This window comes from Delphinapterus leucas, chromosome 4 (genome assembly GCF_059928025.1).
Source record: "Delphinapterus leucas isolate spDelLeu-1000000601 "Yukka" chromosome 4, BTC_Dleu_Yukka2, whole genome shotgun sequence".
NCBI classification, from domain to species: Eukaryota; Metazoa; Chordata; class Mammalia; order Artiodactyla; family Monodontidae; genus Delphinapterus; species Delphinapterus leucas.
In genome coordinates this window covers 132,634,303-132,648,186 of record NC_143132.1, presented here as the reverse complement: position 1 = coordinate 132,648,186, position 13,884 = coordinate 132,634,303, and the positions used below count along the sequence as shown (strand labels likewise).

Below are 13,884 nucleotides of genomic sequence, written 5' to 3'. Positions count from 1 at the left end.
TTACCCAAAGACAAATGAAAACAAAAACACAACAATCCAAAACTTATGGGACACAGGAAAAGCAGTTCTAAGAGGGAAGTTTATAGTGATACAAACTTACCTCAGGAAACAAGAACAATCTCAAAGAGACAACCTAAATTTACACCTAAAGCAACTAGAGGAAGAAGAACAAACAAAACCCAAGGTTAGTAAAAGGAAAGAAATCATAAAGATTAGAGTAGAAATAAATGAAATAGAAACAAAAAAACAATAGACAAGATCAATGAAACTAAAAGCTGGTTCTCTTAAAATATAAACAAAATTGATAAACCTTTAGCCAGACTCATCAAGAAAAAAAAGAGAGGGCCCAAATCAACAAAATTAGAAATTAAAAAGGAGAAGTGACAACTGACACCAAAAAAATACACAGAACCATAAGAGACTACTACAAGCAACTCTATGCCAAAAAAACTGATAACCTAAAAGAAAGGGACAAATTCTTAGAAAGGTACAACCTCCCAAGCCTGAACCAGGAATAGAAAATAGGAACAGACCAATTACAAACACTGAAATGAATCTGTGATTAAAAAACTCCCATCAAACAAAAGTCCAGGACAGAAAGCTTCACAGGCGAATTCTATCAAATATTTAGAGAGGAGTTAACACCTATCCTTCTGAAACTACTTCAAAAAATTGCAGAGAAGGAACACTTCCGAGCTCATTCTATGAGGCTACATCACCTTGATACCAAAAACAGACAAAAATATCACACACACAAAAAATTACAGGCCAATATCACTGATGAACATAGATGCAAAAATCCTCAACAAAATACTAGCGATCTGAACCCAACAATACATTAAAAGGATCATACACCATGATCAAGTGGGATTTATCTCAGAGATGCAAGGATTTTTCAATAACCTCAAATCAATCAATGTGAGACACCACATTAACAAACTGAAGAATAAAAACCGTATGATAATCTCAATAGATGCAGAAAAGCTTTTGATAAAATTCAACATCCATTTATGATAAAAACTCTTTAGAAGGTGGGCATAGAGGCAACACACCTCTACATAATAAAGGACATATATGACAGACAGCTAACATCATACTCAATGGTGAAAAACTGAAAGCATTTCCTCAAAGTTCAAAAAGAAGACAAGAATGCCACTCTCGCCACTTTTATTCAACATAGCTTTAGAAGTCCTAGCCAAGGTAATCAGAGAAGAAAAAGAAATAGAAGTAATCCAAATTGGAAAAGAAGATGTAAAACTGTAACTGTTTGCACATGACATGATGCTATACATAGAAAATCCTAAAGATGCTACCAGAAAACTATTAGTCCTCATCGATGAATTTGGTAAAGTTCCTGGATACAAAACATATAGAAATCTGTTGCATTTCTATACCCTAACAACAAAACATCAGAAAGAGAAATTAAAGGAACAATCCCGTTTGTTATCGCTTCAAAAAGAATAAAATACCTAGGAATAAACCTACAAAAGGAGGCAAAAGACCTGTACTCTGAAAAGTATAAGACACTGGCAAAAAGAAATTGAAGACAACACAGATGGAAAGATATACCGTGTTCTTGGATTGGAAGAATATTTTTTTTAATTAAAATTTTTTTTAATTTATCTTTTAAAAATTGAAGTATAGTTTATTTACAATGCTGTGTTAGTTTCAGGTGTACACAATAATTCAGCTATACACGCACACACACACACATACACATATATATTTTTCAGATTCTTTACCCTTGTAAGTTATTACAAATTATTGAGTATAGGTCCCTATGCTATGCAGTAGGTCCTCATTCGTTATCTACTTTATGTATAGTAGTGTTTATATGTTAATCCCAACCTCCTAATTCCTCTCTCCCTCCATCCCCCTTTGGTAACCATGTTTGTTTTCTATGTCTGTGGGTCTATTTGTTTTATAATTAACTTCACTTGTATCTTCCATTTATCTGTCGATGGATATTTAGGCTGCTTCCATATTTTGGCTATTGTAAATAGTGCTGCTATGAACACTGGGGTGTATGTATCTCTTTATAGTTTCCTCTGAATATATGCCCAGAAGTGGGATTCCAGGATCATATGGTAACTTTATGTTTAGTTTTTTAAGGAACCTCCATGGTGTTCTCCATAGTGGCTGCACCAATTTACATTCTCACCAACAGTGTAGGACGATTCCTTTTTCTCCACACCCTCTCCAGCATTTATTATTTGTAGACATTTTGATGATGGCCATTCTGACTGGAGTGTGGTGATACCTCACTGTAGTTTTGATTTGCATTTCTCTAATAATTATGATGTTGAGCATCTTTTCTTGTGCCTGTTGCCATCTGTATGTCTTCTTTGGAAAAACGTCTATGTAGGTCTTCTGCCCAGTTTTTTGATTTTTTTTTTTTTTGAGCTGTATGTATATTTTGGAAATTAATCCCTTGGTGGTGCACTGTTTGTAAATATATTCTCCCATTCCATAAGTTGTCTTTTCATTTTATTATTTCCTTTGCTGTGCAAAAGCTTTTAAATTTAATTAGGTCCCATTTAAAAAGTATTTGTTTTTATTTCCATGATTCTAGGAGACAGATCTAAAACAATCTTGCTGCGAATTATGTCAAAGAGTGTTCTGCCTATGTTTTCCTCCTGGAGTCTTATAGTAACTGGTCTCACATTTAGGTCTTTAATCCATTTGAGTTTAGCTTTGTATATGGTGTTAGAGAATGTTCTAATTTCATTCTTTTACATGTAGCTGTCCAGTTTATCCAGCACCACTTCCTTTTTTTTTTAAATGATTCACATTTTATATAAATTTATTTTGTTTATTCATTTGGTTATGCCAGGTCTTAGTCACAGTTCGCGGGTTCCTTAGTTGTGGCATGCATGTGGGATCTAGTTCCCTGACCAGGGATCAAACCTGGGCCCCCTGCACTGGGAGCATGGAGTCTTAACCACTGCACCACCAGGGAAGCCCCTGGCACCACTTCTTGAAGAGACTGTCTTTTCTTCATTGTATATTCTTGCATCGTTTGTTGTAGATTAATTGACTATAGGTACATGGGTTTATTTCTGGGCTTTCTATCCTGTTCCATTGATCTTTATTTCTGTTTTTGTGCAATACCATACTGCTTTGACAACTGTAGCCTTGTAGTATAGTTTGAAATCAGGGAGCCTTATTCCTCCAGGTCCGTTTTTCTTTCTCAGGATTGTTTTGCCTATTTGGGGTCTTTTGTATTTCCATACAAATTAAAATGTTTTTGTTTAGTTCTGTGAGAAATGCCATTGGTAATTTGATAGGGATTGCTTTGAATCTGTAGATTGCCTTGTGTAGTAGAGTCATTATAACAATATTGGAAGAATCAATAAAAAAAGAAAGATATAAATGAACTTACTTACAAAACAGAAATAGAGTGACCGACACAGAAAACAAAGTTTTGGTTACCAAAAGGGATGGGCAGGGAGAAGATAAATTAGGAGGATGGGATTAACATATACACATTACTGTGTATAAATGTAATAGATAACCAAGAAGGACCTAATGTATAGCACAGGGAAGTATACTCAATATTTTGTAATAACCTACAAGGGTAAAGAATCTGAAAAAAATTGATATACATTCACATACAGTAAGTCCCCTACATACGAACCTTCAAGTTGACAACTTTCAAAGACGCGAACGTGCGTTCGCATGTCTAATCATGTAAGTTAGTTCACATGTCTGGCGTACACTGTGATGTGTGTGCATCCTCTTCAAGTGGTTGTGCTTTTGTGTACTTTAGTGTACAGTAATTTATATAGTAGTAGAGTATCTTTATTTCAAGCCCAGGATGTCTGGAAGCAAGTGTAAAAGCAGCAGTGATGTAGCTGGTACTGCTAAGAGGCACCAAGAATTGGAGGTCCACAGCAAAGACAAAGAGAGAGACAAGAGGAAGAACAAGTAACTGAAGAACTGAAGAGATTTACGATGCAGGAAATGGCAAGAGGATTTTCTTTAGTTGAGGAGGCACTGTTAATTTTTGAGGCACAGGAGCCAAATGTGGGACAGTACACAAAGGTTATAGCAGCCATTCAGGATGCAATCCAGTGCTACTGTGTCATTTATGACGAGAAAAAAAGAGCTACTACCCAGACATCACTGGATCATTTTTTCAAGAGGGTAGACAGAACTGAATCCAGCAAGGAATCAGAACCTGCGCCATCAATGTCGGGCATGAGTGAAACTGCAGCTTGCCCTCCATCTCCTGTTGCTGACGATCCTTCAGCTCTACCATCTCCCACCTCCTCTCCCTCGTCCAGTCAGTAACTCTTCTTCCCTGTTCACTTGATGCCAGACTCTGTAAGCCAGCTATTGTACTGTACTACTGGACTTTTCAAGGTACTGTATTGCAAGATGAAAAATGTTTTATTGTTTGCGTGTTTGATTTTTATGAATTATTTGCGTGAAAAGTATTATAAATCTATTGCAGTACACTACTGTACTGCATAACCAATTGTGTTAGCTGGGTACCTAGGCTAACTTTGTTGGACTTAACAAATTGGACTTACGAACACACTCTCGGAATGGAACTCATTTGTACGTAGGGGACTTACTGTATATATCTATATATCTACACATACATCTATATCTATCTATCTATCTATCTATATCTATCTATCTATATATCTGAATCACTTTGCTGTATATCCGAAACAGGACATTGTAAATCATCTACATTTCAAAAAAAATGACTTTATAGCAATAAAAAGATTTAAATGAAGAAAAATAATATATCATGATTATGTGTGCGGGTTTTATCCCAAGAAGTTCAGGTTGAGTTAACGTTTAAAAAAATCAACCAATTTAATTCACCACATTAACACTCTTAAAAAAGAAAAACTACATAATGATCTCAAAAGATGGAGAGAAGTATTTGACAAAATTCAATATCCATTCCTAACAAAGTGTCAGAAAACTAGGGATAGGAAACTTCCTCAACCAGATAAAGTTAATCTACAAAAAACTTACAGTTAAGTCTTAAGGATGAAAGACCTTAATTTTATTAGTGAAAGAAGCCAGACCAAGACACGAACAAAAATCAGGAGTACAAAGTGTAAATTCCATTTGTATAAAATTCTAGAAAATGTAAACAAATCAGTTAGGAAGGAGATCACTGATTGCTTAAGGATGGGGAAGGGGGAGAGTGGCAGCAAAGGAGGAATTACAAAGTGGTAGGAGAAAACTTTTGAGGATAATGGATATATTCATTATCTTGCCTGTGGTAGTTTTACAGGTAGGGGTTTGTGTGTTGTGTTGTGTGTGTGTGTGAAAAGTCATCAAATCATGCACTTAAATGTGCTGTTTATTTTATGTTAATTATACGGCTATAAAACTGTAATTTAAAAAAAAGACTGCATGGCAGGTACATGGAAATTTTTGTTTTGAAAATAAATTTGTCGATAATTCATTACATGCATGGTTTATGTAAGAAAGAGGATGTGATACTCCATTCAGAGAATTCATATTCAAAGTAAAAGCCTTGGTTCTATTTCAAAAGAGTTTTACATTTTCAGTTAAAATAAAATGTTTTAAGGTAAGTTATCAAAGTTACAAATTTTTCCTTTTTTAAAAAAATAATTTCCCTTTTTAATTAACTTTTAAAACTAACTGGCCAATTAAAGTCTTAAATGTGTCTAAAAACAGTGCATCTATTATCTGTGTCTATCTGCCTAAACATATCAAATCACGCCTAATTAATAGAAGGCAACAAGCGTATGTATGATTCATTAATTCTCCATGAAATACGCTCATGTAGTATTTTAATAGATCACACGTTTCACAGAAAGACAACGTGCAATGGAGCATGACAAAAATACTTCAGAAATACTTTGATCCTATTTTCTTGTGTATAGTTGAAGGTAAAGAAGAGTGATGTTATAAAGATGCTGCATTATCTGCAGAGGTGCCCTCTACTGTACTCATTTCTCCCATCTTAACCAACACATTTTTAAAACACTGTTGGTTAATTTGATCATATAACAAGATGAGTACAAAAGGGCCGCAAGCAGGGAATTTAATTTTTTCAAATATGAAGACAATCAAATCTTATGAAGGTCGCATTAACTTAATGATATCTTATTAATATTACATCAGTACAAATGCAAGTACATAGGATCTCTAACAGTATATGTTCTGAATCTGGAAGAGCATGGCAATGATGGTGGTGGTACAATTTTGACCATTTATTTAGCTTTTATACCCAAAGCTGTTTTCCAGCTAACAAAACAAATAATTAGAAAGTTTATATTTTTATTGCCTAGGACTACAAAGAAGCAATAAATTATTTAAGTTAAAAATGTTCTAAATGATTTTTAAAATCCCTTACCGGTATCTATGAACAAATATACCCTTAAAAATAGAGTTCATCATATTTTCGATTTCATCCTGATTTTCTTGTAGCTGAAATGAAAAATAAATAAAAATATAAATTAAAATATTGATCATTTTATTTGCAATAAAGAGTTCCAATTGTTTTTAATTCCTGATTATTCTCATTCTGGGTAATTTTCAATCTTTTTTCTCATATATCATGCAACAGATGTCCGAAATTAATAGTATTCTTTCATTATTTCTATAGCTTTTCTACATTGGCTTAAAACCACTTTCTGTCTCTCTCAACATGTATTACACAATGACTAAAAAGAAGTGGTATGGATAAGTGTGACCAGATTACTACCACAAAATATCACCTGCTTTCGGAATAGGCCTCAATTTCTTTACCTCTCCTGTCCAAACCAGGTCCCCTGCTTGGTTTTACATTTCTTGGTAACAGATCATCCTCGATTATCATATTTGCCACTGTGTAATAAAGTTCCTATTCCACCTGAAGTATCCAAATATTACTCTGCGTCTGATTAGCAACAAACTGAGCATTGGTCAAATTCCCAATATAGGAGGAACAGCAGAAGATAGCAAGGACACTAGCCATTAGTGGTGAAATGCAGCAACAAAATAAAATACTATAGAAAAGATATAAATAAATTTCAGGCAATACTACATATCAGAGTTAAAGTTTGAGTTTACTACTCAAAAGGAACAAAAGCACTGATACAAAATCACATTCAAGATGATAGTTTTTATTTTAATTTGTTCTGCAGTGAAATATTTGCTTTTACTGCATTTATACAAATGTGACAATAAAATTCCTTCAGACTTTCTCTTTTGCTATATGCTTTGTTTTGGGTTTTACTGAAATAACTTTGGGAATACCTTTATAGTAAATCATTCAAATTACTGGAACTTACTATAAGTTCTAATTTTGCTGCATTTATTATATAAAAAATTAAATAATTTATAAGAGATACAGTTTGGTTAGCAGTTCTTATTAAAGTACAGTTCCAAAACTTACTTATAATTATTTCTAGTATAGAATGTGCTATGAGTTGTACTGTGTTCCTCAAAACTTCATATGCTGAAGTCTTAACTCCCAGAACCTCAAACCTTATTTGGAAATAGGGTTGTAGCAGATGTAATTAGTTAAGATGGGTTCATACTGAAGTAAGATGGGTCCCAAATCAAATATGACTGTCTCCTTTTTATAAGGGAGAAATTTAGAGACACACACACAGTGAGAAGGCCATGTGAAGATTAGAGTTATCTGCCAGTTCTAGCCTATACAACTGTGAGACAATAAATTTCTGTTCTAAAGAAAAATCAGGGACTTCCCTGGTGGTGCAGTGGTTGGACTCGAACCCTGGCCTGGGAAGATCCCACATGCCACAGAGCAACTAAGCCCATGTGCCACAACTACTAAAGCCGGTGCGCCTAGAGCACATGCTCTGCAACAAGAAAAGCCACTGCAATGAGAAGCCCCCGCTCTCCGCAACTAGATAAAGCCCGCGTGCAGCAATGAAGACCCAATGCAGCCAAAAATAAATAAAAATTTAAAAAAATAATTAAAAAAAAAGAAAAATCAGTTTGTGGTATATGCTACAGCAGTCCTAGCACTCCAATACAGCACAGACCATAATTTAATCATAAGTTTGTTGCTTCCTGCTGCCTGTTGTAACCTATTATTTATTGACAGCAATATATTTATAGCACTGAGATCTTTTCTCAAGTTAAAATACAGACTAACACTGTACATCTAAAATTTCATTTCTGATTGGATGAATAAAAATGCTGCCTACTAAAAATCCAGTTTAAAATCTCTTTCAACACATTTATAAGAAAATTTCACTGTAAAGTTGGAACCAACCTTATTATTAACAGAAATGTCTCATACATCTACTAATATATAGTCTTTGGCTTTCTCCTGCAATGCATCTTTGCTGGCCCCTAGTTCTGATGTTAGTATTTACTGTGCTTTCTGGGCCCACAGCCTGATAATCTTTTTGAGTTATCTAATTCCCAGACCACCTTCTTTCTAAAGTATGGTTGCTCTGTGTTTCTCTTCTGCCCTCAGACAGCACTCAGATAATCAATCACTGGCTGGAAGCAAATTCCAGTTTCATTTGAAAACTCTGAGATCAAATAATCAAACTTAAAAAAAAACAACTTTTAAAAATACACACAAACCTTTTTAGAGAGAATAAAAACACATATGATATATTTACTACACATTTACAGAACATAAGAATCACAGTTACTGTGAACCTTACCTCTTTGCGTTTTTGAAGTAGTAACTCCAACCTTTCGTTGGCTCTCTTCCCAATCATTTTATTTCTCTCAGCTTCATACTGTCTCTGTGTATTATCCTGATGAATACTGAGGTTTAAGGCAACATTCACCAGAGCAGTCATGAGCTTCATGGCTATGAAATAAAGTAAGATTATAGTATTCACCTGTGAATCAGAATTTCATCCATAAGATTACAAATTTATAACAGAAATGGATGATGGAAGGAAACTAGTCAACTTCTATGTTTTACAATCTAGGCATAATTTAAATAAGAAAGACGAAAAATTATTTTATAGAAATAAACTCACCATTTTAGTCTGTGACAATTTTCTCTGCCTCAGTGTCCCTATAAGCTTGGCTCATTAACATTCCCACTTAAAAACAGACTCATCCTGGGAGTTCCCTGGTGGTCCAGTGATTAAGACTTGGTGCTTTCACTTCTGTGGCCCTGGGTTCAATCCCAGGTCGGGGAACTAAGATCCCAAAAGCTGCTTGGTGCGGCCAAAAAAAAAAAAAAAACTCCAAAAAACCCAAAACGGACCCATCCTAATTATCAGCAGGAAGGATTTATGTAGTCTCCTCAACAACCCCTTTCCCTCACCTTCAAACATACACAACCTAAGTAAGAGCATACTAACCAAACCTTTTAGACCTTTCTTCTGGCCACCAATTCTGTGTATATAATTGCTTCCTTAATACCTTTACTTAGATGCGTCAAAGTGTCTTATTTGCTTACAATCAATTCATGACTTTTACTCCCAAAGATGGTCCTTTCCCTGTGTTCCTCATCTCAATGAATGGCATAACCTCTGATCCCTGAAAAATAGACTGAATCTACCAAAGTCATTAAATTCATTAAAAATATATTCTGTGAATTTCTGATCTGTTTCCCCAGTCACAGTGTTAATGTATTTTTAAACACTCACTTGTATTTGTAAATCTAATTAAATATTATCAAACTTCTCTTTCAAGTCCTCTGAGGAACAGGTATGACACAAACCTTAACCTTTTGTCTATTCAAATTTACTTTCATCATTGAGATGATAAGAGTGTAGGGAATTCTGGTAAAGGAATAAAAGTTTGTGATGGCAAAATGATCTCCCTTTTTTTTCATTTAGTTTATTTATCTGCAAATACGAATGTTCAGTTATTAATGAGTGTTTTGGAAGAACCAATCTAAACATCAGCAAACATATACACAACTAAAGATGAGCATGCATTTCTTTTAAAGCTTCTAAAATTTCCCTTTAATTACATATATAAACATGTATACATAATAGTGTAACTATATCTATCTATCTATCTACACATACACATACACACACACACACAGACACACAATTCGTTATTCGGAAACTCTATCTACATTTTGGCCAAATCCATGTTACTAGCAATGCTACTGCCCTCAAACCAAAATATAAGACAAAAATCCTAAAAACAAAATGTAAGTTAGTGAGTAGTTAGAAATGCATTTAAATGAAAATGTTTCCCTTTTCCTGAGATACGGCATCTAAATATAATAAATTGAAAAATCTTCTTGTGTTTCAAAATATAGGCTAGTGATTTTACAGCATTTTACAAACTGTCGGTAGAATACCTCTGAAGGTTAAAAGCACTCTTAAAATTAATCTGTATAAAAAAGAATAGCTCAAAGGCAGAGGGGATCTGGTGCATTCAAATTGCCCAAGTCAGGGATAACAGATAACAGTTTAACAGAGCTTGCCCTAAGCATACAAAGTCATACCCAAATGGGCCTTAATTCAGTTTATACTTCTAGATCTCTAAAATAAAATGAATTGAAGATCAAGGAGTTGGAAAGCATTAAAATTAACACCAACCCTGGCTGGAATTCACCAGCAGAATCTGAAACACAAATTTTCTTGAACTTAATTGTTTTTTGTCTTCAGCTATATATCTCCTTGGGAACCCAGAACCCAAACTCCAGCTGTCATTGTGTAATGACCCTCCTCCCATCCTAGGTATATATAAACAAAATATATCAACATACTAAAAAAAAATGCAAAATGATCAATATATTTTCAGAAACATATTAGATATGATAGAGCAGTATTTACTGAGATGTTTATGGACCTGTAAAATTTAAACTTCACTGAAATTTTCACTTTACATACTAACATATAAGCAAATAAACAGCTACTGAGGAGAGACTTCTAACTTAACGATATAGATACAACATGGGGATTGTGATAGGGATCATTGAGTCCACTGAAAAAAGACTCATTCCTGCATAGACTGAGCACTAATTAAGTTTTACTGGTATTACTAACAGAATTTTATAAATCCAGTAATTCAGCCTGGTTTCTGTGATGTGGGCTTTGAAGTGCCTTCTCTTTGTCTACCAAGGAGAATACTTAATTTAGCCTTCATATTTTAACTGTTGGCTACAGAATGGCAAACTTGTTCTACTGCTGTGCTACTAAGAATGTGTTCTGCAAATATGTGTTGACCACAAATGGCTTGTTACCAGTTCATTAAAAGTATAAATTTGGAAGTAAGTTTTTTAGAAATTTTTATAACAATCTGACAGAATAATCTTATGTCTACTGAATCTAGTAATAAAATGACACTAAGATCATAATTAAAAAACTGGTCTTTCACCACCGAGAGTTCAAAAAACACTTATTTAGTGCATCCCCATTCATTTACCAATCCATAAGTACTGAGCATTGTTTTGTGTACTAGAAGCACAAAAGTGAATGAGACAGAGTATCTGCTTCCATGATTTTTATCTTCTAGTGAGGAGAAAATAATATATCAATAGATAATATACAAATGAAAAAATCTATCAGTTAAAGAAAAAAATATGGTTAAAAAAAGTAAAGTATGGTAAAAAGGACAGAGAGCAAGTGGGGTGGCTAGGTCTCTCTGAAGAGCTCATATTTAAGCATGCATGAGGCAATGAGCATGATTATATGACAGAAAATGTCCCAAGGAGAGGGAATAAAAAGTGCAAAGGTTATGAGGTAAATTGTTATGAGAGGGGACTCTTTAAAAGAGCAAGGTACTTAGTGTGGCTGAAACACAGAAATAGGCAGAAGCAGGAGACAAGGTTGAGGAGGAAATCAAAAGGCCAGGTTGTAAGAGTTTTACTAGGATCTAATTAGGACTCAAGAATTAAATCTAGGGCTTCCCTGGTGGCGCAGTGGTTGGGGGTCCGCCTGCTGATGCGGGGGATACGGGTTTGTGCCCCCACCCAGGAGGGTCCCACATGCCATGGAGCAGCTGGGCCTGCGAGCCATGGCCGCTAAGACTGCGCATCCGGAGCCTGTGCTCCACAACGGGAGAGGCCACAACAGTGAGAGGCCTGCGAACTGCAAAAAAAAAAAAAAATCTAAATGAGATAAGACCCACTGGAAATTTTGGTGTGGGTGAGAAATAGTCTGATTTATACTTTTAAATGCTATGTGAACAGACTAGAGAAGAGTAAAAGTGGAAGAAGGGAGACCAAATAGAAGAACACTGAAAGAGAACTGAACATATTTTGCCAAAAGCTTACAATAATGATTCTCGAGTTTTTGGCCTTGAGCAACTCAGTAAAGCAATGCTAGCTTGGATTGAAGTGGTAGCAGTAGGTGGAGAGAAAGTTAGATCTGAAATATATTTTCAAGGTAGAGCTAAAAGAATATGATAATATAGGAAATGAGAGAAATAGGAGAGGCAAGGGTAATTAGAATGTCTTGTGCTTATTAGTTATCTAAGTGGAGATGGTTAATAGATATACATCATAAAAATATTGGTTTTTAGAGCCATTAAACTGGATAGCATATCGATTCAATGGACGACTATTCAGCCACTAGAAAAAAATGAGGCATGATTTATATGTGCTGTAAAGTCTGCCAATAAACTTCTTGGTGGAAAAAAGGCAAGATGCCTGTCACTGTGTATATTATAATATCATTTACGCATGAAGAAGGAATGAATTATTTATTATTATGTGCCAGTCACTCTTCTAAGCTCTTTACACACACTTATTCATTTATACCTCACAACTCTATCAAGTTAAGTACTATAATTATTTCTTTTATACATAAGAGAAAACTGAGGTATAGATTGGCTAAGAGACTTGGCAATTACACAGCCAGTAACTGGCAGAGACAGAATTTGATTACAGCCGTCATGCACCATAGTCTAAGTTCTTAACCACTACACCATACTGTCTCTCACTGAGTATGTATGTGCTATCATATTCATAAAATCTTTGGAAAGATATAAAAGAAACAGGCAACTTTGGTTGTATTCGGAGAAGGGAATTTGATGGCTGAGAGCCATGGGTAGAACACTGACATTTCACCATATAACATTTTTAAATCTGGAATTTTAAATCGTATGACAGCATTACTCTCTCACCATCATTTTTTTAAATTAATTATTTTTTATACAGCAGGTTCTTATTAGTTATCTATTTTATACATATTAGTGTATATATGTCAATCCCAATCTCCCAATTCATCCCACTGACCCCCACTTTCCCCCCATGGTGTCCATTTGTTTGTTCTCTACATCTGTGTCTCTATTTCTGCCTTGCAAACCGGTTCATCTGTACCATTTTTCTAGATTCCACATATATGTGTTAATATACGATATTTGTTTTGCTCTTTCTGACTTACTTCACTCTGTATCACAGTCTCTAGGTCCATCCACGTCTCTACAAATGACTAAATTTCGTTCATTATTATGGCTGAGTAATATTCCATTGTATATATGTACCACAACTTCTTTATCCATTCATCTATCAGTGGGCATTTAGGTTGCTTTCGTGACCTGGCTATTGTAAATAGTGCTGCAATGAACATTGGGGTGCATGTGTCTTTTTGAATTATGGTTTTCTCTGGGTATATGCCCAGTAGTGGGATTGCTAGGTCATATGGTAATTCTATTTTTAGTTTTTTAAGGAACTTCCATACTGTTCTCCATAGTGGCTGTATCAATTTACATTCCCCCCAACAGTGCAAGAGGGTTCCCTTTTCTCCACACCCTCTCCAGCATTTGTTGTTTGTAGATTTTCTGATGATGCCCATTCTAACTGGTGTGAAGTGATACCTCATTGTAGTTTTGATGTGCATTTCTCTAATAATTAGTGATGGTGAGCAGCTTTTCATGTGCCTCTTGGCCATGTGTATGTCTTCTTTGGAGAGATGTCTATTTAGGTCTTCAGTCCATTTTTTGATTGGGTTGTTTTTTTTGGCAGTGTTGGGTCTTCCTTGTTGCACGGGGGCT

General features: G+C 35.0%; 1 protein-coding gene across 4 annotated transcripts in view; it reads right to left on the bottom strand.

Moving 5' to 3' along the window:
• The window catches only part of STAG1 (STAG1 cohesin complex component), a 441,577-nt gene that overhangs the window by 140,866 nt on the left and 286,827 nt on the right, over positions 1-13,884 (bottom strand). For all 4 annotated transcript variants that reach the window (XM_089910049.1, XM_022582560.3, XM_089910050.1 and 1 more), the window contains 2 exons: positions 8,628-8,779; positions 6,353-6,426 (listed from right to left, as the gene is read on the bottom strand). In XM_089910049.1, the coding sequence (XP_089766175.1) occupies positions 6,353-6,426; positions 8,628-8,779 (226 nt within the window). The remainder of the gene's footprint in view (positions 1-6,352; positions 6,427-8,627; positions 8,780-13,884) is intronic.